Genomic DNA, 27,597 nt, shown 5'->3' on the forward strand with positions numbered 1-27,597 from the left:
ATACCACTGCTAGACCACTTTGTGTTCACAGTTTAAACCTACAAAGGCCCTGCTGCTGAAGCTATTAAGGTTCGATCATGTAGATTCTCTGACAACACTACAAAGGTAAACACTCAGGCGTACCTTGGCCCAGGTCTTGCGAGACACTTCTCTCTTCTCAATCTGGTAGTGGCTGACTGGACTTCCTCCATCGTGCTCCGGGGCCTCCCACATCAAGTGGACATGGTGTCGGGTGACCTCGGCCACCTTGAAGTCCTTAGGAGCACTGGGGCATGCTGGGAAAATAAAGGTGCCAAAAAATAAATAAAACTTCTGACAAAGCACGTAAAACGTGGAAGAAAAAACTTCAATCCATTTCCTACACTGCTTATCCTGTTCAGGGTCATTGTTGGCTGGAGGCTTTACCCAGCATGCATTTAGTGAGGGGTGGGTACACCCTGAAGAGGTTGCTAGTCTACCATACCACGGCAATTTAGAGTTTCGAAATTTTGTTTTTGGTTGACAAAAGTATCAAAACAAATTTTTCATTTAAATTTTTTTTTCATTAAAATAAATGCACCAGAAGTATTAACAAAAGTTGCATTTGCTTACACTTCATATTATTATGAAATGTATATTTCAAATTTATAAATAAATTATGATAAATTAAAAAATATGATAAATTGTTGTTACCGATGACGTTGACTTCGACCTCTCCAGAGACAGACGAGACATCGTTCTCCAGCTGCAGGGTGTAGCTGCCTTTGTCTGGACGGACGCTCGGCGTGACGATCAGCTCCGTGTATGTGGGCTTCGTCACCATGGAGACACGCTCATCCGTGGAGGTCAGCTCCTTCTCTCCGAAGGTCCACTTGGCGACTGGGGTTGGGTAGCCGGTGATGGGGACTCTGATGGTGAGAGGCTGAGGGACGATCACCTCCAGGCCTTTCCTGAAGGCACTCAGGTCAAAGGTCGGACCGACTACCAGGAGAGAAAAGAAATTCAGATTTTAGTGTCATTTAGAGAGAAGTTTGCACAAACAGAGGTTGGTGAGTCATACTGCCATCTAGTGGATTACCTCAGTGTTTCAGTCAGGAATCAAAGAGAAAATGACACAATTTGAATTATAGGAAACTAGATAAGGAAGTTTTTTTACTTAGGATTTAGTTGAATTTATACGGAGTTGAACGGCACAATTTAAAGTAAATATACATTTTTTTGTCATTTATTATCATTAACATTATTCTTCATACTGTAATGTAATGTCCTAGGAAATAATTAAGAAATTAAAGACCTTTTATATAATTACGGTAATTTAGATTCAGTTTTTGTGAACAATCATAATATTAATATCATAATCAAACGAAAAATTCAGTAAAGCAATGACAATTTTACAAAGTATTTAAGTAGTAGTAGTGGTATTCAAACCCAAGATGCCATGTTTTCTACTAAATCCAAACAGCAACAGAATTGAATTTTAGATTATGTTGTTGTCTGTTCTACTGCTGATTCTATTGTTTGTCTCATACCGTGAGGATCGTCGGCGAGCAGCGGTCCGAGTTTCTCGGTTGGATCGGAGACGCCAGCGGCGTTCTCAGCACAAACTCTGTAGAGGTACTTCTGACCAGGTTTCAGACCAGACACCTGAAGAGAGCAACAAAACAATAAAAACAACTGTCAGATCTGATGAACCAGTGAATACTCACAGCTGAAAGATGAAAAATGGGAAATGGAGCTTCATAAAACCCTGAACCCTGCTTTTTAAAAATGTTTCCCTAAAAACTCAGAAAAAAGCTAAACTCCGTACCCGGTAGGAGAGGTCAGGACACAGTCTGGCGTTGCAGCGGAGCCACTTGTCGGTGCCGTCGTCGCATTTCTCAATGATGTAGCCAGTGATCATGCTACCGCCATTGCTGGTGGGCGTCTCCCAGGTCAGTGTGACCGCCGTCTTGATTTGGTCGCTGAAGTTCAGGTTCAGAGGTGGGCTCGGCCTCTCTGCAGCCACAACACAGAAGGTCCAATTAAATGAGACTGTCTGATGTTTTTTCCAGGCATGAGAACAAACAAACATTCGAACCGCTTGTTTTCACTCACCAATGGGATCCATGATCTTGATGGGTTTGGTGGCAGCGCTGGGCCTGCCGATGCCGGCCTTGTTCTCAGCTCGGACTCTGAAGATGTACTCCTTGTTCTCCACAACGTCATTCAGCCCGGCCGAGCGGTCGTTGGCACCGCAGACCATGGCCGCCTCCCATTTCACGGAGGTCCTGTCACGGAGCTCAATCACGTAAGCAGTGATCTCAGAGCCGCCGTCAAATTTGGGAGGCTCCCATGTGACGGTGGCACCGAACCTGTTCACCATGCCGACTGCGACGTTCTCCGGAGCATCTGGAACGTCTGATGATAGAAAACAAACACATGAAGGATTCAATTGGTTTAAAGTATGGAGACGGTATGTGAATGTAAGTGGGGACCGTTGGGCGTTTCTTACCAAACTTGTTCTTGGCTTGCACAGCGTCCTCTGTGGCGACGAAGGGTCCGCTGCCGACGCGGTTTCGGGCACAGACCCTGAACAGGTACATGGAGTCCTTCTGGAGGCCGCTGACACAGTACTCTGGAGTATCAGCACGGTCTGTAGCCAACGTCCAGGTCTTACGTTTTACATCGCGTCTCTCCACCACATAGGCAACGATCTTGCTTCCGCCGTCGCTCTCAGGCTCCTCCCAGGCCAAACTCACCTCACCATCGGCAGTGTCGACCACTCTCAGGTTCTTGATGGGTCCGGGGACATCTGTAAAAAAACAACAAGACATTTAAAAACTCTTCTGACATCCACAGGCATACCTCGGATACAGAATTTAGCAATTATCCAATTACCCATCATTGATTTAATCCCCAGACTCACCAATCACATCCAGGTTGATGAACGCCTCTCCCTCACCATGCTTGTTCTTTATCACCACCTTGTACCGGCCCTGGTCCTCCTTGCTGGGGCTTTTTAGGCGGTACTCGGTTTTGTCGGCGGAGGTGTCGATGTTCTGGACGGGCAGACTGGCGCCCTCGAAGAACCACTCGGCATCAGCGCGAGGGTAGGCATCATAGGGCACGCTCATAACGAAAGGCTTACCTGCATCTGTTACCAGATTCTGGTCGGTGGTTTTGATCTTTGGAATAGCTGCAGAGGACATAAAATAATTAAGAATTAGAGGAGGTTTTTCATTACGTTTTTTATTTACCAACCTTCAGCTCTTGGTTTGAATCTAAAGAGTGGCTAGAATATTCGGTAAACAGGACACATCATTTGGTTGCGTTTACTATAATTAGCAATTGCTAATTCCACTTCTATTTTGGAAAAATGATTACTCCAGAGATATCAAGGTTTAAGACTAGAACTTCCAAAGCATAATATAAATTATATTGGCGCCTTTTGTCTCCTACCGTGTGTGATACAGCTGTGTCAAATCATAGGCTAACCTTCAGTTTGATATGAGAGAGAGTTACGAATGCAAAACAGACATGAGACTTGCTCTATGCATTGAGTGAAGCAGAGGTGTCCTGGGTCGATTGACGGGTCATCATCTGACAGCGATCCAGAGCCTTCGTGAAAAGTGAGGCAAAACTATTATACTAATATTATCAAATGTAGCCTATAAACATTTATGAAATGGACTTGGTCTAAAGTAGTCTTTCCCTCTGACACAGGTGTGTTTTGCGGTCCCTTCAGGTGTGCGGCTCCCTCATTGTGTTTTTTGACCTGCGGAGAGTTTTCGACCATAGTGTAAGGCCTATTGTTCAGCAGAAGTGGTCATTATAGATTTTTTCGTTGGGTAAAAATCTACTTTGAATTTTGGAATTGATACGAATTACGGATATTTTTGTATGCGTAATCATTTGGATGCATGCCAGTCCGAAACAAACAAGCAGGAAGAACACCTTGGATTCTTATTCTACATTATTATTATTATCATGTAGGCCTATAAAAACACTGCAATAGTCAATTGTTTTTCTAAACTGTATGCTGCATTTAAATTGAGACTGTGTTTAGAATATAACTACAACAGTGCAGAGTGGACGGCATCAAAAGAGCCACTGAGCATGGACGCGGCCTTTACAGGTGCAGAAGAGCGCAGGAGAAAATGACCTGTGAAGGCTGAATGCAAACACAATAAAACATTCTGTAAATGCCTGAAGTGCTGGGATGCAGTTTGTGGGAAGTGCACACCGAGGTGCTGAATGTCTGGGCAAAGTGTGTTTGAGCAACGTGTAGCAGAAATAATCACAAAATCAATGTATTCTAATAGCTGGTAAATTTTACCCGTTGGCGGTTTTAGGTATACAGCGACTCCTGGCGGTTCTAGTGTTAAATTACAGTACATCATCTTTGTGAGCTTTTGGTTATTATTGGCAAAATGAATTGTACCAATCAATGAGATACTGTGAGTAGGATGTCACAATTTTTCACTTGAAATACTTTGCAATCCAGCCTTTTTTGTGTTCTTCATGCATTTGAGTTCCAGATTCATTCATGAGTCGATCACAGGGTAAATGTGTACGATGAGTATCTCAGTGTTGACTCACCTGCCAGCTCCAGCTTGGCTCTGGCGTCCTTGTCTTTGGCCACGATCCTGTACTCTCCCTGATCTCGAGGTCTGATCTCACAGACCTGCAGTCTGTGGATTTTACCTTCGCTAATCATCTGGTATTTGTCTCCCTGGACGATGATCATATTGTTCCTCATCCACTTCACCTCCACTCTGTCCTTGTTGAGCTCCACCTCAAACACGATGTCCGAGCCCGGAGGTTCGAACATGTCCTGAGGAGGTCTGATGATCTCCACTGGAGTCTCTGCAGGACAGAAAAACACATCACGTGAGGATTCAAAAGAGAAATATTCACCTCAGTGGTTAAAAAAAGATTTTAAAAGTTTACCTTCAACAAAGAGCCTCGCTCTGGTCCTCCTCTCATCCACACCACAGGCGTATTCACATTCATCATCAGGTCTGCACACCTTGATGATCAGTCTGCACGTCTTGTCTTCTTTTTCCATGTGATATCTGCAAAAACACAGACAAAGGTATAATGAAAATCTTCATATCTGCTTATGACCTGGAAAATAAAACTCAATAGTTCATCAGAGGAGGCACTTGTTATGCACCCCCCCGCTGGTAATAATGAGCATCTCTTCTAATTCTAATGTCTTACTTGCTGTTTTCCTTCTGGTGAACCTCGTCTGAGATGTTACCAACCTAATTTGCTTTCTTTTCAGTTATTTCTTTGTTTTGGAATAATGGGTCTGGTAGTCCTGTTTCCGTGACTTTGTTTCTGTTAGTTTCTAATTTTGGTTTCGGGGGATCCCTCAGGTCTGATGGCCTCTTGTGTGGTTGGCCCTGGTGGCTTCCCATCCTTCTGTTAAGTTCGGCTGGCCATTCCCTTTTCATTTGTTTTTGTTGGTGTTAACTTTGGGGTCACAAAAAGATTTTTTTTTAAAAATTCTTATCTGCGATTCCTTGACTGTGAATTATGTTAGTGGCCTACTTGAATATATAACTGTAAAACAAGATGAGAAAATGAATAGTATTTGTAATTCTCCTTTTGTATCCTGTATCTAGTGCTGTAGGTTTTAGAAACACAGCATCAGTCATGTGTCCAAAGTCACCTCAAACTTTAATTAGCCATTTTTTTAAACTAAAAACTGTCAAATTTTAAAATCATTTGACTAAAAATATCAGAATCAGCCTTAAAAAATAACACGTGTAATATGTAAGTGTTTTTGTTGTATTTAGGTATATTGATTAATTGTTTAATTTGATGTAACATGTTTTGTGTCTTAACATCTTGGGACCATGTTAGCGCTAAGTGTTCTCACTTTAACATGTTCCTTTGGCTTGATGTGTTTCGTAGATTCATCAATAAATTAAAACATATGACCCAGGATATTACCTTGGTGTGGTAGCTACGGCCTTGTGTAAATTCCATGTTTGCAAATACAAAATTTTTATGTTTGTAAGAAGTTGATCTGTGATACCTCGGCCCTTCTCTGATCTCTCGTCCGTTCCTGTACCACTTCACCACAGCCTTCTCCTTGCTCAGCTTGCAGGTGAACTCGGCGTCCTCGAACTCGGTGATGGTCTGGTCTTTGAGCTGTGCCGTGAAGTCCGTTGGCGCCTCGCTGATGATCAGTTCGGCCGCGCACTTGTCGTCTCCGACCACGGCGGTGTACTCGCCCTCGTCGTCCATCACACAGTCCTTGATGGTCAGGGTGTGTTTGAGGCCATCGACTCTGTAGACGATGCGTTTGCTGAGCGTCACCTCCTGGCCGGCCTTCATCCACCTCACTGTCACCTCAGGCCGGTTCACCTTACAAACGAAACTGATGGTCTTCTTCTCCTGAGTCTCGACATCCTCGATGGGATCCAGGAATTTCAGCTTCTCCTCTGTGGAGTCACAGAGCGAACAGAGTTAGACTACAGTGATTTTCCATTTTTCTTAATTTTAATGGCGAATAGTACGTAAGGATGGATCATGAGACAATGGGCCCCTGGGTACAGGCCCCTCTCCTACTTAGTAGTAAATCACCATCCACGGCAAACACAGAGCCGTGCATCTTTAAGATAGTTAAAAAGTGAGAAAAATTCATGTTATTTACCTGCAACTTTAGCACTGGCGGTGCACTTGGCCTGCTCTGCTCTCTGATTGGTCAGGCTGATGGTGTAGCTGGCCTCGTCGGCCTTCTGGGCGTCTCTGATCCTCAGGGAGAAGACGTTGTCCCTCTGAGCCATCATGTACTTGCTGCTCTCAAATATGGTCTCCTCGTTCTTCAGCCACTTGGCCTTCGCTCCCTCTGTGTTCGTCTCGCAGTTGAATACGATCTCACTTCCCTCCTTCACCTCCGTGTCTTTAATCGGCGTGATGATCCTCAGTTTTTCTGAAATAAAAGACAGACTTATTAAAACCAAACCTTTGCCCTGAAATAACCGAAACAAGATGTGGAAAAAGAAACTAAGAGTCTTACCAATCACATACAGATCGGCTGAGGCTTTAACGCTGCCGATGTGGGCAACATAGCCTCCCTCATCCTTCAGCTCGCAGTTTTTCACAATAAGAGCTCTTCTCTTTCCTTCACTGACGATGGTATATTTGTCCCCGGCTTCGACCTCCTTGTCACCTCTGAACCATTTGACCTCGTAGGTTTCTTTGGAGACGGAGCAGGCGAACTCGGCCTTCTCGCCCTCCACCACCTCCTGGTTCTGAGGACGGGCGATGAACTCGGCCGCCAGTTCTGGAAAGAAGAAGAAGAGGAAAAGGAGGAGGAGGAGGAAGCGTTAGAGGGGTTATTTTGCTTTCTGCAGGTGCTTTGTTATTCTTTTTTGTCTTTTGACAAATTTAAAAAAAATGGAGACATGAAGTTACTGGAAACTGTGGTGACTTCATGTCGCAGTAAAAGATGTAACAATAAATTTCACCAATTGCATCATTACTGTCAAATCCAACTGCTCATCTCAACTCTGCCCTAAAAAGCGAAAAGTAGTAACGACATATTTGGCCAAAACTGAGTTAAAACAAAGGTTGAAAAGTTTTAAAATCCTCCTCTTCTCTTTAGCTCTGAGAGTTAGATGTTCAGAATGATACCACTCTCATGTCTGTACGGCTAGCAGCTGGTTAGCTTAGCTTAGCAAAAAGGCTGGAAACAGGAGGAACCACAACTTGACGTTTTTAAACTTTGATTTCTGTACAGACTAAATGAGATATAACGTGTTAATCAGTGAGCTTTAGAGGTGCTGGTAGGTGGATTTTGGATTTACTTTCTTTGTAATTAGGATTTTAACCCATTTCCCGAGGATATGTCACTTCCAGTTCCCATCTTTGTTTGGAAAAAGAGTTGCAACATGGAAACAGGCTAAAAATCTCACTGTTTCTGTACTTGCTGCTTTCTGTCTATGTTATGCAGAACTCTCTAATGTCTGTTGTTTACACGTTGAGATGATCCCTCACTGTAATACATTGTAAAGATTTCATGGGACTTTAGATGCTGTCACCCTTCAGTGAACAGGATATAATGATGTCATATTTTTTCTGTGTTTTCACACCGTTGAGTTTGAGCGTGGCGGACGTCCTGACGGTGGGACTCAGCCTGCAGTTGTACTCTCCAGCGTCCTCCATCCTCAGGTCCTGGATGATCAGGATCCTCTTGCGTCCGTCCATGATCTGTTCATAGCGGCCGCCCTCTGGCAGCTCCTCGTCTCCTCGGTACCATGTGACCTCGGCGCCGGCCTTCGACACCTCGCAGATCATCTTCACGCTGTCTGTCTCTGTTCCCTCCACGTTGGACAGGTTCTTGGTGAACCTGGCTGCTTCCTCTGTGAAACAAACAGAATAGCAGCAGCAGGGGTTAATGTGGGCAAAGACTGATACACTGGCTGAAATATGCCCTGAGTTTTGACTGTCAGGCATTCTTTGCTGACTGCTTAGGACTCAGTCCATAGCTCCATCGCATGTTGTTGACAGCCTAATACCAGAAAGGTAGTAATTCTGCTGTTAAATTTATCTCCTGCCTTTCCAGAAAGCTGTTCAGGGGAGAGCTGCCATTTTGTGTCCCTCTCTCTTTTCTCCAGTTTTTATGTAATTTTCATTATATAATTAACACAAAACACAACATAATGAATATTGTTCCTCACCAATGACAGTGAGCATGCCGGAGGTCTTGGAGGTTCTGGCGTCGCATTCGTACTCGGCCTCATCGTCGAACACCGACTTGTGGACGATGAGGATCCTCTGGACTCCCTTAGCGATGATCTCGTACTTCTTTCCTTTCCTGATCTCGCTGCCGTCCTTGAACCAACGAACCTGCACCACAACATCAGAGTCAGACCGCATTAGAGAAATTATATTTTATCATCAATTGTCGATCATTTCAAATCCTCCAGTTGTAAATCTTAAAGTAACATCAGAACTTTGACTGATCCTTATTAGTCTCTTTGTGAGTGGACGGTCAGCAGGTCTCACCTTGGCCGACTCGCGGGACACTTCACATTCAAACTTAGCAGATTCCTTCTCTTTGACCTCCACGTCCTGCAGAGGCTTCGTGATCTCCACATGAGGAGCTGTGGACACACAGACGACACTGTTACAACACGCTGTTAACAGTTTAACATTCAATTTGATTCATGTTTATTTATACTAATAATTTTGAGATATTTAAGTTTTTATTTTAATAAATCCTAAAGTTGTATCTATTCATTGTTCTTGCAGGAATTGATCTACACATGACATTAAAGTTCGGAAGCTGAAGAGGGACAAAAACGTTAACCATGACAGAAACAACTAAGATGTATGGAGGCCCATTCATACTAGCAACATAAATATATGAAACGTTACAAATTCTAACAATTTTAACCTCTGGAAGAATCTTATAAATATGACTTTTTAAATCCTAATTGCACGTGGAGTTTTTTCTTAAATACTTTCAAACTTTTTACAGTAGAAATTGTCTGTACTAGTTTACTTTAAAGAAATATCTTAATGCAATATGAATCTTTTTTAATCAATTTAATTATCTTCTGAAATCGATGGAGTTGATTTTCTAAATTCAAACTAAAGATTCACTGAATTTGTTTTACACCCGTGTTACAGATTGTAGTCCTTTATTTTAATGGCAGCTGAGAGGATGTGATGATAACTGTTACATCAAAGGTTGGGTACAAGTTTTGTCCTTACGTGTGACCTCCAGGAAACAGGAAGTCTTGAACTCTTTGGCGTCACACGTGTACATCTTCACGTCGTCCGGCGAGCAGTCGTGGATGACAAGCGCTCTCTTGCAGCCGTCGACGATCATGTGGTACTTCTTGGTCTTTCTGATCTCCTGTCCTTCTCTGAACCATCGTACCTCTGCGCTCTCTCTGGAAACTTCACACTCGAGTGTGGCGGTGGCTTCCTCCTCCACCGTCTGGTCCTCCAGAGGCTTCGTGAACTCCACCGGTGGCTCTGGACACAAAAACACAGACGTTACAAGCTTTTATCAGGTATTATTCAAAAATACACCAATATCTCCTGTTCAGGTGTGATGCGTTCACTGTTCCTGGTGCGTTCGAGTGTCTCACCTCTGATGATGAGCTGAGCCTGAGTCTGGAAGTCTTTGGAGGTCAGTTTGACCTCGCCAGCCTCCGACAGCTTCACGTCTCTGACGGTCAGAGTGTGAGCTCGACCCGCCACACGAGTCTTCACCTGCAGAGACCCAAAACAGAAAACGCCAAAATCATCAGTTTAATAATTGAATTTATTTTAATGAAAGAATCACATCATATACACTGTAAATCTCCCTTTTAATCAGGTCATGTTTGATTGTAATTGAGTCTTTATCATCTTATTTAGGGCTGCAGCTTGTGATTATTTTTATTATTGATGAAAGTGTCGATTATTTTTTGATTGTTTAGTTTTTGAAATGTCAGAAAAGAGATAAAAATGTCCACGGTGACGTATTCAATCGTCCGACAGTCCAAAACCCAAAGACATCCAGTTTACCAGAGAACATCTGAGGCACCAAAAAAATTAGTTGGAGTTTTTGTTTGATAAATGTCTTAAATGATTAATCAATTATGAAGATGGTCAGTGATTAATCGTCTCTCATCTACTAATCAATTTACTGACTAATGGTTTCAGCTCAAGTCTTATTTTCTTAAAAGAAGTTATTCACTTATTTCACCCAATGCAAATAATCGTATTTGAAGTATTTACAGAATCACTGTATTCTCAGTGAAATAGAAGATTTTGTTAAAAGAAAATAAGACGATGAATCAATTAGTTAATGGACAGAAAATTAATCAGCAACGGTTTTGACAGTCAGTGAATGATGTATTGGTTTTTAGGACTCAGTTATGAGTTCTGACTGGATCAGAAGACTTTTTGCAGTGTAATCAATGTGTTTCTTTACACTCGTTTTAGTGATGACTGATGTTTTCATTTTATTTTCCTACACAAATAAACACTCTACCTGTTGTTTAGTCCGTTATTGAGACTTTAAAATATATATATTATATAACAACTACCATCGAGTTTCCAGAATAAATCAACTTGTTTCAGGAATTTTCTAGAATCAATTACAGACAGTTATTTTAAGAAAATCTGATTTTCAGTTATTTATTCAGTTCATTTATTTGGAGTTTAACTTAAAGTCCCTGAAAACTTTCAGATCTTCAGTATTTCTCTCCGACATCAAATATTCATGACTAAATAATCAACAACCAAAGTTAAAGTTTGGGAAAAAAACATCATTACTACAAATCTGTCATGTGAACTAAACAAAACTGTTTGTTGTGTTCTGTGTTTTAGGAGCTCATCACTCAAAGGAAGAAGCTGAGTGAGAAAATATGTTTTCTGGGCCTTTAAATGTTTGCAGGCTAATGCTAACATGCTAATGCTAACTGTGGATTCTACATATAAGGCGGTGGTGACAGTCGGGGGTCTGTAAGTTACAGATAACAGCTCTGCTATCTCTGCTTATTTTTAACTGCAGCCGAGAGCCTGAAGCTTCAACACTGTAAAGTTGATTTGTTTTGAAAACAGGTGAAATGAACTGTTGTTTTTTTGCTTGTTTTGAAATTATAATAACGTTTGAAGAGTCAGTAATAGACCAAATGAATGGTTAAAGATGTTTTTTACAGTGTGTAAACTATAAAAGGAAGAATACAATTTTCAACAGATCAACAGAGAAACAACAGATCGTTTCACTGGAATCAAGAAAATCACAATTCTCTCCACAAGTTGATTATTTTTTCACTTATTTCAAGAAAACTGCAAACTGGAAACAGTGTCTGTTATTACTCTGTACGTGAAATGAAAATGCACAAACTGCAAAAACATCTCCAACTTAACCTCTAGTTTGTGTATTATTATTTTTTTATTTCAAATTCATGATTTCAACCTTCTTCCAGCACAAACTATTTTCAGAAATTAGTTTATTAAAACAAATTGATTCTAGAAACACTTGATATGTTTGAAGAAAACAGGATTTTTAGGACTCAAGAAGAGACAAAAGTGAGAGTTTTTCCTGTGAGGTTTTGTAGAGACGCTGATGTGATGTGACTCACCCGATCACTGGCCTCCATCTTCTGTCCTCCCAGGAACCACTCCACCGCGATGCCTTCGTACGACAGCTCGCACTCAAAGGTCGCCGTCTCTCCGGCCGTCACCGTCACGTCCTTCAGAGGACGCAGCAGCCCGATGGACCGAGCTGAAGAGGAAGAAGAGGAGGAAGACATGGTTAAACGGACCAGCATGCATCTGTCTGACCGCTGGACGTCCTGAGCTTCATGTCAGAAAGTTTGTGAAGCAGCAGAGAGTCGTGTTACTGTTCCTCCAATCACAGAGCAGCCTCTCACTTCAGATAAAGTCTAAAGCACCTAAAATAAACTCAGGACCTGATTGGCTGAAGACTGACAGAGACACTCGACACTGTCTGTTGGACAAAACAGTTTGTGAAAGAAAATAAGACTTATTTCCCATTTTGTTGCTGCCTCTGATTTAAAAGTAAAGTTATCAGAGGAGACATGAGGGAGGATTATAAACTACTGAACTTTAAACTGTAATGAATTATTATTATTCATTACATTATTATTACAGTTTAAAGTTGCACTACTCCAAAACTACAGTAAAATCTGCTCTGACGTAAATAAAAATATGTGCATTGTACTGAAATGTCCAAAAATACTGTGTCTGAATCTGAGTACACATCTGACCCAGCTTGAAACTTGGTAACTTGGTTTTCTGAACTAATGTTTCACAATTTAAAGGACAGGCACGACGGCGGCTGCTGTGATCGCCGGGAGGAGAGGAGCCTTGCTGGTCCTGGCTAATGTCCGGTCTGGATGAAATGGGAATCAGAGACTGTTGTGCCCACATCTGTACAGAGACCTGATCCATCGACATCCCGGATCAAGCAGTGGATGGGCGGACGTGTTCCGAGCTGACGGAGCGCAAGGCTCCGGCGGGATGAGGAGGCGGACTGTGTTTACATCGATGATGCTTGGTGCTCAAACGCAGGCAAAGTGGACGGACACGGTTTCCCAAATGTTGAGCTTTTTCCGCGAAGATGGAAACCATATTATCATCACTGTCTCTATCTGCTGTTTCCATTCCACCAGACGCAGATTCAAAAAATCCGCTGCAGAATTATTTCCTGGGTGTAATACGTGTATGTATATATGTATATAAATAACTTTATATATTGTTTGATTTATTTTATATGTTACCCTATTTTAATATGAATTTAATGATCTGTTATGTTCTATGTGTGTACCATGAAGGGACTACAAACTTTCATTTCATTATACAACCTTGTGTTGCAAAATGATAAATAAATTACCTTGTAACTTGTATTTTCTGTATTTTGCAGTTCTGGGAACAAGAGTCCCAAAAGCCCGACAAGATGAACAGCTGTGACATATAAGTAAACCAATAAATAAAAATGAAAAAGTGCTCTCACCTTTCACTCGGAGCTGAGCGTTGGATTTGGCGTTGGCTGCTGAGAAGTCGACGCCTCCGGCCATGTCCATACGGACGTTATAGAGGATCAGCATGTGTCGGGGTCCTTCCTCCTTAATCTCAACATCCTGAACGAAAACAAAGACTTTTCATTTAAAAATCTCAGAGCTGGAAGAAGTGTTGAGATATTTTACTTAAGTCAAAGAAACAATAATTCACTATTGAAATACTCCTGCAATAGGTCCTGCATTCAGAATTTTATTTAAGTTAAAGTACATAAAGTGGGGCCTCGAGGTTAAAGTGCCAACCGTGAACAGCAATGTGGTACCGCAAGTATGAACATAAAATACATACAGTACATAAATATCAGCAGCAAAATGTACTTTAAGTATCAAAAGTACTTATGCAAATAGCACCACTCAGAGTTTTTTATGTATCAGAAAATTAGAACTTTATTACTGATGCGTTCATTTCATCATCATTTATTATACATATACAACTTTAATATGAAAAGTAACTACAGTTGTGAAATAAATGTAATAGACTAAGGTGCGGTATAAGTTCAGTACTTGAGTAACTGTACTTCGTTTTGTTCCACACCTGAAACTCATGTTACTGTTTGCCCTGTACAGAAACAAGCGTCATGTAGTTTCCATGACAGCAGACTCACAGGACACTGATGCAGAGCTTCTCCCTTCAGCTTCCAGTTTCCGTGGACGTCCTCCTCTGAAATCTCCGTCTCAAACTTGGCTGTTTCTGTCTCTGTGACCTCAACACTGTACAGTGGACGAACAACCTTGATGTCCCGCTCTGCAGGGGAGGAGGACCATGAGAAAAACAAAAATCAGTGCTGCTAGATCCCCCTAGAGGCTGAAGTGTTCATTACAGCAACAATATGAACAAACCAACCAGCCGTGGAGCTATAAATGTAAAGTCTGAAGGTGGGAGAATTACTTTGGTTTTTCTGGCATGGCTCTTAAATCTGAAATAACAGTGTGTTTCCTGTGTTTCCAACTCTACATCTACATTTTCTGCTGTAAAATATGGCGTACCTCAGGGCTCTGTTTTTTAGATTTGATATGAACAAAAGCTATCAAAAATTGTGTCAGAACTCTCAAACAAACAAGTGCTTTAATTGTGCCTCAGTCCAGTTTCACTTTTTGGTTGATGACACTCCGCTTTATAAGGCAGGTGATCACACCCATGTAAGTACACATTACATCATATTTCTAAATCTGACATGCTGGGATGCTGTTCATTGGTCCAGCTTGACATATTCATCAATTTGAAAAAGTGTCAGTAACTCTTGGCAATTGTGTGATATCTCATAGTTTTACAGCCAAGAATCACTTTAGAGGATAGAGGCTGGTGTATGTTTTACAGATTATAAAGCCCTCTGAGGCAAAAGTATGATTTTGGGCTATTTAAATAAAAATAAACTTGACTTTACTTGTCTTAGGATCAACTGCTAGCGAGGTAAAGGTCCAAGCCTTAACACCAACATATCTCCGGAGGATTTACCTTCAATGTTGAGGTTGGCTGTAGTTTTGTCGGAGCCACAGTCGCAGGTGTATGCTCCGATGTTGGCCTTCTCCGCCTTCCTGACTGTCAGGATGCGTTTCTTGCCGTCAGTGCTGATGGCGATGTTCTTGGAGGGAGTGATCTCCTTCCCGTCCTTGAACCATTTAACATCGGCGATGGCTTTGCTCAGTTCACAGACCAGCTTCACCTCGTCCTTTTCCACGGCCGTGTAGTTCTGCAGCTTGGTGGTGAAATACAGGTCGCCCTCTGCAGAGAAACAAGACGTTGTGTTTGGGAGCTATCTTTAAATAAATCTTTGTTTCTAATTTACAAATTCTCTCAAGTTGGTTTTCACTTTTGTTGTCTAATCCTTAGCATCAGAACAAACACTTAAGGTATCTCTAACGACACTGATTTACCTGGACTAAAGTAATATTTCTGTTTGTAGATGGACAGATTAACTGTCTCTGGATACTTAATTTGTTGTTTGTTGTCTGAGGAAAAGATGCTAGAATTTCCCCAAAATTAATAATAATTACCTTGAAAATGACTGAACCTTTTAATTCAGTCGGATGTTTCCATCTAACCAAACATATGAACAACAACCAAACATGTGACACAAGCTAAACGGGTTTGCAGCCACTGCTTTCGCAGTGACACTGACCGATGACGGTGAGCATGGCGGTCACGGTCTTGTCCATGGCCTCCACTTTGATCATGGACGTGTCGTCGATGGTGACCTCCTTGAAGGCCAGCGTGTGGATCTTTCCATGATCCGACATGTGGACCACCTTGCTGGGAAGCAGACGGACGTCGTTTTTGTACCAGACTACAGAGATCTTGTCGTGGGAAAGTTCAACGCTGAACTCGGCCGTTTCGCGCTCCTTCACCGTCACGTCTTTAATCGGTTTGACAAACTCCAGACGGATGCCTGCCGCAGAAGAAACAGTCAAACATATGAAATTTAGCATTTGTTTTTGGTATTAAAGATTTTTTTTAAATCCAATCTCTAATCCAATTTATGGTATACCCCCAAAATTTTGATAAAAACACTGAAATTTGGATACAAACCCAAAATTTGGAAAAACAAAATTAAAACTGGGGTCAAAACTAGAAAGTCCAGGCATGACCCAACGTTAGAATTTGGGGCAAGTTTGGTGTTTAAATTTGGTTAAAAAGGTCAACAGTTTAATACAAACTTAAAAAGTTCATGTGATTAATGTGAAAGCAGATTAATTTATCATACTGAAAAAATCACTTATATAAATATCAATGTTACTATAAAATCTGTACATCTGGAGAAAACGCTAGACGCTAAATCACCAATTAAAAAAAACCAAAAATGAGCAAATGAGCTTAATATGTTTTAATGTGTAACGCTCTGTTATAAGCTGAGCTATAATGACAGGTTAACAGAGTGACCAATCATGAAATAAGTTAAAAATGAAGAATGAGGAAGCTTTTAGTGAAAACCTGAGGTACCTTGTATGACGAGTTTGCCGGTCGTCCTCTTGTCCTCGGCCTCGAACATGTACTTTGCCTCGTCGTCGTAGGCGGCCGATCGGATCAACAGAACGTACATGTTTCCTTCCTGGATCATCTCGTACTTGTCGTCGCTCTGCAACTCCTGCGAGCCTTTCAGCCAGCGGAAACTCTTCGGAGGTCTCGACAACTCGACCTCAAACCTCGCCTCATCCTTCTCGTACACCTGAACGTCACTCAGCGGCGTGAGGAAGTTCAGTGGAAGTTCTGAGGGAAAACACAAAGAAAAGTTTTTACTTTGATGCTTTACCGCGGTCAAGTCGGGCTTACGAAGGAATTCTGGGCCCAGACACAATTAAATACTCAAATACAGGCAAAAAGTGCATCAGCTAACCAGGATGTGGATTTTTGTTGCAATTATTGTGCCTTGAAAAGACAAAAATGCCAAAAAGTATTAAAAGTAGTATTAAAAAGACCAAATTTGGAGCAGATATTCAGAAAATGTGTAACACACTTTGTGCTGTTTTATGACAAATAGTGTTAATGTTAACAGTTTAAAACGTCATCTGGAAAAAAAAAAAATTAACTTTAAAAAGCTGAGCAGATTTTGAGCCAGCAAGAAAAACATTTTGTTTTTTTGCCCTGAATTTTGCCTGTCAGGCAGTAGTTTCTTGCATAAAGCTTCATAAAACAAATACTTGGTTTGAAGTATCAGGTCAGAGCTGGTGAAATTAAAATTCTCAGGTTTGAAATAGTTTGAAGAGACTTGGGTTTGTGAAGCTTGTTGAGGTCCAAATGCAGCGTGGGAGTAAACACTGCCTGAGAAGACGACTTCAGGGGAAGGAAGGATTGTTTATGTATGTGTAAAGATGGCCGCTGAGGCCGAGGTTTCATTTCATGCGACCTGGGCTTCTGACTGTGGTTCTGAACTAGATTATTTCATAATGAAAATTTGTCAAATTTACGAGCATTTTTATTGATTGGACCAGTTTTTTTGTATTTATTAAGGATTAATATATTGAGGACTGAACCACAATGTCCTCATGGACTGGTTTGAATTCTATTAAATGCAAAAGGAGAAATTAAAAGTAACTTGGCTGTTGGTTTACCTTTGACCTTCAGGTTAGCAGAACATTTGGCGTTGGCGGCAGCGTACGCCACCTCGCCGGTCATGGACACTTTACAGTTGTACAGGATCAGAGTGTGTTTGCCTCCCTCCTCGATGATGTCAATATCCTGTCAAATAATATTATAAACAGTCATTAATAACTTAGAAGAGCTTTAATTTGTTTATGTGGTTAGTTGGCTTCACATCACACATCAACATAATGACAATACAACAAATGGGACCAAAACATAACCATTTTCTGTCATGTTTAACAGTTGAAGTGCTTACAGTGGAAGGACTGAGGGCTTCTCCGTTCAGTTTCCACTGGCCGTGGACGTCGTCCTCAGAGATCTCCACCTCGAAACGAGCCGTCTCCCCATCAAACAGCTCCACGCCATAAATCGGCCGAACTACCTTGATGTCACGAGCTGGTGGGAAAAAACAAATAATTAAAAACAAAACAAATCACCTGAAAATCACCTTCGCAGTGAAAAAAATATTTTACACTCATAACTTACATTCTTTACGTTTATACAGAAGAAGACTAGGGTTTAAAAGTTTGTTTAAAAAGGTGTAAGAAAGTAAGAATTAGGAAATGAGAAAAAAATCTGTATTTGAAGTCTTTTTTTCAGAATTCTCATTTTAATCAAAAGTTTGATTTTATTGTAGAATTCTCAAATATTTTTTCAGCAGAAAATAATTTTAGACATCAGTTTGTTCCCAAAGATTTCCTCTTTCTTGCCTTAATCTCAGAATTCTGACTATATATTTGGCACATTTCACTGTGTATTTCTCAAACATGTTTTTTTTGTCTCATATGAGATATAAAAAAGAAAATGCTTCAGTTTGTACTTACATTTTATTGTTTGAAATATTTGTTTGAAACGTTTTTGCTTGTTTTTATGTTTTGCATAACGCTGTGAGAAAGTCAGAATTCAGAAAAGAAAGATACGATTTTTAAGTTTTTTCTCAGCATCATAATTTTCTTGCTATTCTTATGCTTTTGTCTCAAACTTGTTTTACACATATGAGACATTTTTCTCATAAATAATAACTTATTAATCTCAAAACCTTTTTTCACGTGGTCCTAATCCTCTAACTTTTACTGTACAGATCTGTTTCAATAAAACTCATTTTGTATGTGGACAGTTCTGCAGTTTAACAAGAATATAACTGACTGATTCATCACGGTTACCTTCAATATTGATGCTGGCCGACGTCTTGTCTGTTCCGCAGTCACATACATATTTGCCTTTATTGCTCTGCTCCACTTTCTTCAGGACCAGAGACCTGCGAGTGCCCTCCGACCTCATGACCACCATCTTGGAGGCGATGATCTCCTTCTCGCTGTGATACCAAACAACGGGGACGTCTTTGCTCAGTTCGCAGTCCAGAGTCACCTCGTCTTTCTCTGTGGCCGTGTAATCCTGCAGCTTCACCACAAAGACGGCGTCGCCCTCTGGAACAGAGCCGAGACCGAGAGTCAGTCAGTTTGAGGAAAATACAGTACAGTACAGTATATTTCAGTCACATCTTTGCATATGTTACAAAGTCTGAGCAGTTCCTCCAAGAAACGGTAAAAGAAAGAGTTAAGTTTGCACAATACTGATAACTGATAGTTGTCATTTCAGCTAAAATCAAGACCAATATCTTTAATTTTATTGCAATTAAAGGATAATACTGTTTTTTTCCAACTTGGGTCTAATTGGTTTATTTTTAGCACTATAAAGCAGTCTGAAGAGCGGAAACACTTCTGTCAACAGAAAATTAATCTTTTTGTGTGGATTTACAGTACTGATGTTGTATTTAAAGTCATAGAAAAAAAGAAATTAATGACAAAACTATGACAATAGAAGCCAAGTTGTAATAAACCAGAATTATCCTTTAAGCCACGTGTCACCAAAGTTAAGAGTTTAACTTATTTATCACAACAAAAATCCAGTCAAGAGCCAGAAATCTGCTTCATAAACTTAACTTTATCTGTGACATCTAATCAAGAATTCTTGTAATGGCATAAATATATGAAAAAGATGCACTTGTAATTAAATCAGTACAATATAACAACATGCTTTTTAAGATACTACTGCTTGATATCTGCTGTCTGAAACGTCGTGCAGCTCTAAACTAAAAGGCAGAGAGGAAAGGGGGAAAAAGAAAGTGTGTTGTTACCTATGACTGTCAGTTTTGCCATGGAGTAAATTCCTTTGGCTTCTGCCTTAATCTGGCAGGTATCATCTAGAGTCAACGTCCTCATTTCTAGAGTGTGTTTCTTTCCTTCCACATGTGTAATAACCGTTCGGCTCACGTGGAGTTTGACTTCGTTTCGGTACCAAACCACCGGCACGTTCTCGTGACTCAGCTCAAGCTCAAAGCGAGCCGTTTTACCTTCTTTCACTGTTTGGTCCTGAAGCTGCTGCACAAATTTGAGCCTCATGCCTGTAATACATCAGGTCAGTGCACACAGACAGGGGGGGTTTGTTGCCATCTGACACTTTAAAGCCATAAACATCGAATGACAACACAGAGGAAACATGAAGCGTGAGGTTTCTGTCGCCACTTACCTTCCACCGTCAGCTGAGCGCTGGATTTCTGGCCCAACACTTCGATCGTGTACTGCGCCTCATCGTCAAACTCACAGCTGTTTATGATCAGCATGTGTTTCTTTCCATCATCAATTATTTCATATTTAGGGCTCGGGGTGATGATCTCCACCCCCCTGAACCACATAACCTTTGACACATCCTTGGTGATGGTGCATTCAAACTTAGCCTGTTTCTTTTCAGGCACAGAAACGTCCTTCAGCGGGTCAACAAAGCCCATTTCGATTTCTGGGAGGTGCGAATAATTCAGCAGTTATTCACAAAAGCCAAAACACAGACGTCACCTTTCTTACCGTGTTCCTTATGAAATTCCTCCGTTTTCAGAGACCCACAAATGCAGCAGCTTCCAACAGACAACAAAAAACAAAGTGCATTTTATTTGTGACAGATTTGTACCTTTGACGGTGAGCATGGCGCTGGTGACGGCGTTCAGAGCCTGATAGGACACTTCACCAGCCTGATCCAGCTGGACGTTTTTCAACGTGAGGAAACGTTTCCTGCCTTCAGCTTTAATGTCGCAGGTCTGAAAAAGACCAAACAAATCCTTGAGTTTTAGTTCCAAAAAACCCCAAAACTATACTCTTTGGATACCGATCTTTGAGAAATATGAGCATGTTTTTCTACAAAAACCCTATATTTCTATTTAACAAGATAAACTCATCAATTAGCATTAGCTTTTGATTGAGTCTTTCCCCAAAGTAGCCACATTTTCCAGAACATTTCCATTTTCTTTGAGGTACAATAGTGCTAAAGTGTAGGAGGTAAGTCCACATTTCTTAGCTGCTGTCATAGCGAGTAAGACCAGTTTACTCTGAAATCAGCTGTTTTTAAAAACCTTACCGGAGATCTCATCAACACCTGGCCCCTCAGCTTCCATTCACCGGCTACATCATCCTCAGATATTTCAGTGTCAAAGGTGGCTTCCTCCTTCTCAACCACCTCCACACTCGAGAGAGGCTTCAGGATCTCAGCCTCACGCTCTGAAACAACATGGAGAGGGAGTTAACAGGAAATACTGCACATATTTGACCTTTTTGTTTATTTTTTAATTTATTTTATGTGACTCAAGACCATGACCACATGGTATGGAGCACAAACGCGTCCTCATGACTTTCTAATGTGGATTTGTACATGTTACACCAACCTCCAAGTGTGAGTTTGGCCGTGTATCTGCGATCCTCAACCTCAATGGTATACTCTGAAACGTCGTCAGGCTGGCAGTTGTTGATGGTGAGCGTCATGTCCTGTCCATCTTTATTAATCTCCACCTTATCAGAAGGAGTGAGCTCGTTGTCTCCTTTGAACCACTTCCAGTTGGGAGTGTCCTTGAACAGTTCACATTTGAATGTGGCCTTAGCCTTCGGTTTCACATGCTGGTCTCTCAGAGGCTTCACCAGCCAGTCTTTGATGATTTCTGAGAACGCAGAGTTCAAATAATTTAAAACAGCGTCAACTCTGAGGTCTGAGTTTTAAAGCGAGTCTGGTCAAAAACCTCTGATGTAAAAGACTGAATTTGAAAAAGGCTGAAAGCAACAGTTTGTTTCAAGTCTGAGAAACAAATCAGAGCAGTTGTGGATGTGGGTAAAGTTGGTGATATTTTCAAGCCATGTTAGAATTAGACAGACTGGGACAACTCAAACACTGCTGCGCTCAACAGTTTAAATAATATTTTAAATCTTAGCTCATGGTAATGGAAAGTTTTTAACTCACTGCAACTGTCTGTTACTTTCAAATCTTTTACTTTGTCAACCTGCACATCAAAGACTACAGATAAAAATGTGTGTTTAGCTTTATCTGGTGCAATAGATGTATTGTGCATTAAACAGTAAAAAAGTTAGATCTACCTGCAAATACTCATGAAAATACTCATGAGAAATTGAGTTTATCATGTAGTTACTAGCAGACACAGGTTAATGAAGACATTCTGACTACGCTTTTCCCCTAACTTTTGTTAGCTAGTTAGTAAGCTAACATGTTAGCTGTTAGCTGCTCGGGTCATAAACTAGCTTATTTCTCTTGATGTTATCATGGTAAAATTTAAGAAAAAATCAACGCCTTGTCAGAAAACAACAAGAGAAAATAAGCAACTTGGGATTGTAGCAGAATTGTTAATTTAGCTAACTAGCAAATGTTAGCAGGTCAACCAGTTAGCATGTCTCTGCAAGGATAAAGATGATTTAAGACAAAACATTAGGCTGAGCTTCTTCAATATCTTCTGATCTCCTGAAGTCGTCTTTTTCTTCAGTTAGTTGTCAGGTATAAGAGCGATTATGACTTATAAGGTGTTGCAATGAAGGAAAATACTTGGACTTGATGGAAACCTTTGCCTCTGCTTCTTCTGTTTTTCTAAATCCAGAAAACTTTATTATCACTTATGTTTTCTAACCAAAAACATGTCTTTGTAGAAATGACTGTTTTTTTCTTTAAGTTTTTGGTAAACTTGTTGGACAGATAATGCTGGCTAATGCAACGTATTGTTTATGTATTTTGCTATTTACTGTATACTGAGCATCCTGGGAGCAAGAATTTTGTTTTGGGAAATGAGAGATAGAAAAAGTTCTATCTCATCCTATCTTTTGTGTTGACAGGAAAATATTTAAAGAGCAGCCAGATGTGATGTGAGTAGTGATTGTTTTGGGTCAAATCCCTCCAGAAGGTGTTTCAGTCTGAATGTCTGTTGAGTTTTAAGTCTGTGAACTGTTTTATTTAATCTCTACTACCTGATGCTGACTGCTTACCAATCACTTTGACGTTGGTTGTCGTCTTGATGTCCTCCTGTCCGTCTACCTCACATGTGTAAGCGCCCGCGTCATCGTCTGTGGCGTTCTGGATGGTCACAGCGTGCTGCAAACCAATGATATTAATGGCTACTTTTCCAGCCTGTTTCTTCAGGAGGGCGCCGTTACGCTTCCAGATCACATCTCTCTCTTTGTTCAGCTCACAGGTCAGATACATAGGCTGACCCTTCATACATGATGTCTCTGGTTCCAGTTCTTTCAGCCATTTTACAGGCAGCTCTGCATGAAGAGATGAAGTAATTTAGACCGTGTTTTTAATACAATAAAGGCTGGGTTTCATACAATTTCTTCCATTTATTTGTGCCAATACCATACCTGAGTTTGAGTACTTGAGTATGCCTACTAAAAGCTTGTTCAACAAAATAAGTCAAACTTCTCAAATACTTTGGTTTTTAATGTTGTGACTATGTTTATTATGGATAAAAAACCCTCATTAATTTACCTTCAACAATGAGCTTGGCTGTGCATGTTATTTCCTTTCCAGCATTCCTGGCCACACAGGTGTATTCACCAGTGTCGGACAGTTGGACATCAATAATGTTCAACTTTCGATCTTTGCCATCAGCTGTAAATTTGTGCTTGGGGCCCTCACGCAGGTTACTGCCATCTTTCATCCATGAAGTGATGGCAGTGGAAGGCGAGATCTCACACTCAAACACAGCAGATGACCCAATAGACTCTGCCTCCAGCAGCACAATGTCCTTAATCTTCTTGACGAACTTCAGGGGGACGGCTTTGAGCTTGAATCCTCCGAAGGGTTCCTCTGGTGGTGACGGGCCTCTTCCACCGGGCCTCAGGCCCCGGCCCCTGCCACCGTCACCAGGAGATGGGGTTTGTCTCGCTGCAACGTAACATACAAAAATGTATCTAGTTAGTTTCTGATATAATGGTGAGAGAAGAATCATACAGTGGATAATGGGATGTTTTTAAGACTTTGTGCCTACCGTGAATTAGACGTCATTCAGTCGACATAATATCATATTTAACAAAAATCTGTTTTAAGTCAACAGTTAGTGTTAGAAGTACACAGAATATAAGATTATGTTAAGACTATGAATCATGCGGTCACTCTTCATGAGCTTCCAGCAGGATTCTTTGAATAACCCCAAAACTCAAAAATACAAGACGACATAGACAACAAACCACACATACAACACGCAAAGAGAGAAGATATAGCAATCTCCAGCAACTGTGAAGCTAATTAGCAAAACACAACAGACAGACTACCTACCTGTATTTTTACACATTCTGTCACAGTTCAAATGTGACTGCAGAATAACCTAACCCTAGACGTAAATATTTTTGTTTTCTTTTAGCCTTTGTTGTGTCTGTATTATAATATATCACAGGTTATAGAATATGGTGTGAACACCGACAACGCCAGATTTTCTACCTACTACTAATACCGACATGCTGATGTCAGCCAAAAGCAGTGCTCTTATTGGCTGTTGTCAGTGTAGGAATGTAAAACTCATTGTTAATTAGGGCTGGGTATCATTAGAATTTTTTCGATACTACTACCTGAGTTTCGGTACCGATACAATACATTTTGCGAGATCTTGTTTTTCGACAAACTTTTTTTTCTGAAAAGTTCTGAAACATTGTCTAAACACAAGCAGCCATATAAGAACTTTGCCTGAATGAAAATTGGAGAAATTTGGATTAAAAGCCGTAAATATCTACTTAAAGAATAACACAACAAGATTACAAATCGTTCGGTACTTGACAGATTTTGATACTCAGTGCTGCATATACATTTTAGTGGGTACCAAAAAGCTAAAGGTTCAATACCCAGCACTGTTGTTGATCATCACAAAAATTCCGGGCCAAGATTAAACACTTAACACAAAACATTTGTTTGATTTTGCTGGAAAGGACAGGACAAGAAAACAACTTACACTTAACAAATGGAACGAGTGAAATTGCTTCAGACATTATCTAGCGCAAAGAGCAAAACTGTTAGACCACATGAGCTCTAATTTCATTGAATTCATACCCCCAAATCCTCTGCCTCTGCCTTTTGGTGGCTCCTCTGTTGGTTTTCCATCTGGACAAGAAATAATAAGATGAGTTTTAAGTGTCTCTGTTAGAACTCACTGTTGAAGATGAAAGATTTGAGCAATGCTAACAGCAAACATGCTAAATCAAACACATATCCTTGTCACAAAGGGACATCACACAATACATGATGAAGAGGATAAAGATCGAGTGAAATCTTTGACAAATGGATGAATAATGGGACAAGATGATCAAAGAGACACACATGGATGGAAGAAAATGCAGAAAAGTTGTAATGAATGACATGAACACTTGTGAAGACGAACACTCAACACTTGATGATTGATGTGGATGACACATTTGAGGACAGACATTATATAATGGACAACATGAGGACATTACAATGGATGGATGGTGAATGGACAGACGGATGAATGAATACATGACCTCTAGATGATAAAATGGATCAAGTGATTAAAAAAGGATGTGATGAGGATTAGATGAGGCATCTGAGATGGATGAGGGGGCTCCAGAATCATCAGATGGGGAGTTCATTGGTCTTCGTCTCACCTCGTTTGCCGCCAGGGATGCCTGGAGTCTCCAATGCTGCATCCACCCCTTCACCTTCCCAGTCCTCTGAAGGAACCAGCTCCCAGCCCCAGGCCTCCTCTTCTTCCTTGCCTTCCATTTCTTCGGCCTCCTCTTCAAACACTTCCTCCTCGGGCTGGGTGGGCACCTTCTTCATCTGCACTGCTCCAGGAGAAACCTCCTTCACCAGGGGAACCCCCCCTTTGCTGGGCTTCTCTGGTTCTGAAGCCTCCTCTGGTGACGGCTTCTTTGGGACCTTTTTGAGTGTTACAGCTTCAATAGAGTCTTTTGGTGAAACAGTTTTGGGAATCCGTTTGACTTTTTCAGCACTTGGCTTCTTCTCAACAGGGACGTTCTCCAGTTCTTTAGGTTTTGGCTTATCAACTTTTGGCGATGGCGTCTTTTTTGGCTCAACCTTCTTCAGTTGCTCAATAGGTTTGAAAGTCTTTTCTTCTTCTACCTTGTCTTTACCAACTCTAGGCGAAGGAGTCTTTTTGAGTTCGACACCTTTCTTTAAGATATCTGTTTGTTTTTGTGGAATTTCTTTCTCTGCTTCTTTCTGTAGGATTGCTTCTTTCTTTCCTGGTGGACTGGGCTTCTTGGGTGGAATAGCTTGGTCCTCTATCTCCTGAGGTTTCTCGTCCTCTTTTTTAGGCGTTGCAATCTTTTCAACTTTCCTAAGCTGCTGTTCCTTCAGCTCTTTAGGAGTTTCATCTCTTGGAGTTCGACTGGGTACCTTTGTGTCCACAGGCTTCTTTTTCTCTTCCTCTGATGCTTTATCTGGCTTTTCCTGAGGCTTGGCGATGTTGTTGAAAGGCTTCAGCATGACCTGTTCTTTGTCTTTATCTGGTGTGGAAATAATTTTAGTTTTTCCATGAAGCTTGTCGGCAGCTGTAGGTTCCTCATCTTTGGGTACTTGATCAACCTTTTTCCTTTGTGGGATATCCTTCTGGTCTTTGCTGACATCAGGAGTTACCTTTGGACTCATCAAGGGAGCATCTTCATCTTCTCTGTGTTTTATAGCAGCAGTGGATTGATCTCTCTGTGGTGTCTCACCTCTCTTGAATGGAGTGCGTTCAGTCTTTGTCTTTGCCTCACCTTCTTTCTTAGCTTTTGGAGGTTCAGCTGCCTCAGGTTTCTGAGGTTTTTCAAATGGTTTCAGTGTCACTATTTCTTGCTCGCCCTCTTTCTTTGGCAATTTCTTTATTTTCTTTTTAGTTAAATCTGGTTCAGGCTCTTCATCTTTTGGCGCCTTGGGGGTTCTTGTCCATCTCGATTTCTCATCTTCTGCCTCTGATTTTTCAGGTTTCTCCATATGGCCCAGTTCAGATGCCTCTTCAGCTGCAGTGAAGACTTGTTCAGTTCTCCCGAGTGTTATTACCTCTCGATCTTCTCTATCATGAAGTTTCTGAACTGTCAGTTCTGCATCATAATGCCTCATCACTTCAACTTTATGAGTTATGACTTCCTTCTCAGGCTCTTTGGGCTTAGTTGGCACCTTTTTTAGTTTGATCTTCTGCGCTTCTTCTTCTGGTTTCCCTGATTTTTCAAAAGGTTTTAGTTTGACTGATTCTTTCTGCTCATCTGCCTTTGGCAGTTTAGTTATTTTCTTCTTATCTACATTTGACACATCAGGTTCTTCCTCTTTCTGTGGTTTTGGGGTTCTTGTCCATCCTTCTTTCTCTGTTTTCTGAATAACTTCAACCCTTTCAGCTTCCTCAAAATGGCCATACTGAACCGTCTCTTCCTCTGCAGTGAATACTCGTTCAGTTCTTCCAAGTGTTATTATGTCTCGATCTTCTCTGTCGTGAAGTCCATGAACCGTTAGCTCTGGATCGTGATGCCTTGTCACTTCTGCTTTATGAGTTAAGACTTGTTTCTCAGGCTCTGGAAGTTTCACTGGAACCTTCTTCAGCTTAATGACCTCTGTTTCTGGTTCCTTCTCTTTGGGTTTTCTGGTGAACTTACTCTTCAACTTAGGTGATTCAGGTGTTTTTGCTTCCTGAACAGGAATCTTACCCTTTTGCTTAAGTGGTGGCACTGTGGT

General features: G+C 41.0%; 1 protein-coding gene and 1 long non-coding RNA gene across 2 annotated transcripts in view; one reads left to right on the top strand and one right to left on the bottom strand.

Annotated features, from left to right (window-relative positions):
* The window catches only part of LOC122885285 (titin-like), a 208,217-nt gene that overhangs the window by 96,059 nt on the left and 84,561 nt on the right, over positions 1 to 27,597 (bottom strand). Inside the window, exons 111-145 of the mRNA XM_044216151.1 lie at positions 25,533 to 27,590; positions 24,961 to 25,011; positions 23,407 to 23,805; positions 22,905 to 23,183; positions 21,311 to 21,580; positions 21,007 to 21,146; positions 20,563 to 20,689; positions 20,128 to 20,394; positions 19,736 to 20,002; positions 18,762 to 19,025; positions 17,855 to 17,994; positions 17,568 to 17,694; positions 16,459 to 16,725; positions 15,641 to 15,907; positions 14,977 to 15,243; positions 14,126 to 14,265; positions 13,457 to 13,583; positions 12,063 to 12,205; positions 10,077 to 10,200; positions 9,694 to 9,960; positions 8,983 to 9,080; positions 8,655 to 8,823; positions 8,067 to 8,336; positions 6,992 to 7,258; positions 6,626 to 6,904; positions 6,005 to 6,413; positions 4,909 to 5,033; positions 4,558 to 4,824; positions 2,885 to 3,154; positions 2,471 to 2,770; positions 2,074 to 2,376; positions 1,787 to 1,974; positions 1,509 to 1,623; positions 673 to 960; positions 124 to 275 (exon numbers count right to left, since the gene is read on the bottom strand). Of these exons, the coding sequence (XP_044072086.1) occupies positions 124 to 275; positions 673 to 960; positions 1,509 to 1,623; positions 1,787 to 1,974; positions 2,074 to 2,376; positions 2,471 to 2,770; positions 2,885 to 3,154; positions 4,558 to 4,824; positions 4,909 to 5,033; positions 6,005 to 6,413; positions 6,626 to 6,904; positions 6,992 to 7,258; positions 8,067 to 8,336; positions 8,655 to 8,823; positions 8,983 to 9,080; positions 9,694 to 9,960; positions 10,077 to 10,200; positions 12,063 to 12,205; positions 13,457 to 13,583; positions 14,126 to 14,265; positions 14,977 to 15,243; positions 15,641 to 15,907; positions 16,459 to 16,725; positions 17,568 to 17,694; positions 17,855 to 17,994; positions 18,762 to 19,025; positions 19,736 to 20,002; positions 20,128 to 20,394; positions 20,563 to 20,689; positions 21,007 to 21,146; positions 21,311 to 21,580; positions 22,905 to 23,183; positions 23,407 to 23,805; positions 24,961 to 25,011; positions 25,533 to 27,590 (9,491 nt within the window). The remainder of the gene's footprint in view (positions 1 to 123; positions 276 to 672; positions 961 to 1,508; positions 1,624 to 1,786; positions 1,975 to 2,073; positions 2,377 to 2,470; positions 2,771 to 2,884; positions 3,155 to 4,557; positions 4,825 to 4,908; positions 5,034 to 6,004; positions 6,414 to 6,625; positions 6,905 to 6,991; positions 7,259 to 8,066; positions 8,337 to 8,654; positions 8,824 to 8,982; positions 9,081 to 9,693; positions 9,961 to 10,076; positions 10,201 to 12,062; positions 12,206 to 13,456; positions 13,584 to 14,125; positions 14,266 to 14,976; positions 15,244 to 15,640; positions 15,908 to 16,458; positions 16,726 to 17,567; positions 17,695 to 17,854; positions 17,995 to 18,761; positions 19,026 to 19,735; positions 20,003 to 20,127; positions 20,395 to 20,562; positions 20,690 to 21,006; positions 21,147 to 21,310; positions 21,581 to 22,904; positions 23,184 to 23,406; positions 23,806 to 24,960; positions 25,012 to 25,532; positions 27,591 to 27,597) is intronic.
* Positions 14,284 to 18,939, top strand: LOC122885301. Its single transcript, XR_006380086.1, has 3 exons — positions 14,284 to 14,396; positions 17,842 to 17,997; positions 18,847 to 18,939. It is a non-coding gene; the product is annotated as an uncharacterized LOC122885301 (long non-coding RNA).

Source organism: Siniperca chuatsi, linkage group LG12, assembly GCF_020085105.1.
Source record: "Siniperca chuatsi isolate FFG_IHB_CAS linkage group LG12, ASM2008510v1, whole genome shotgun sequence".
NCBI lineage: Eukaryota > Metazoa > Chordata > Actinopteri > Centrarchiformes > Sinipercidae > Siniperca > Siniperca chuatsi.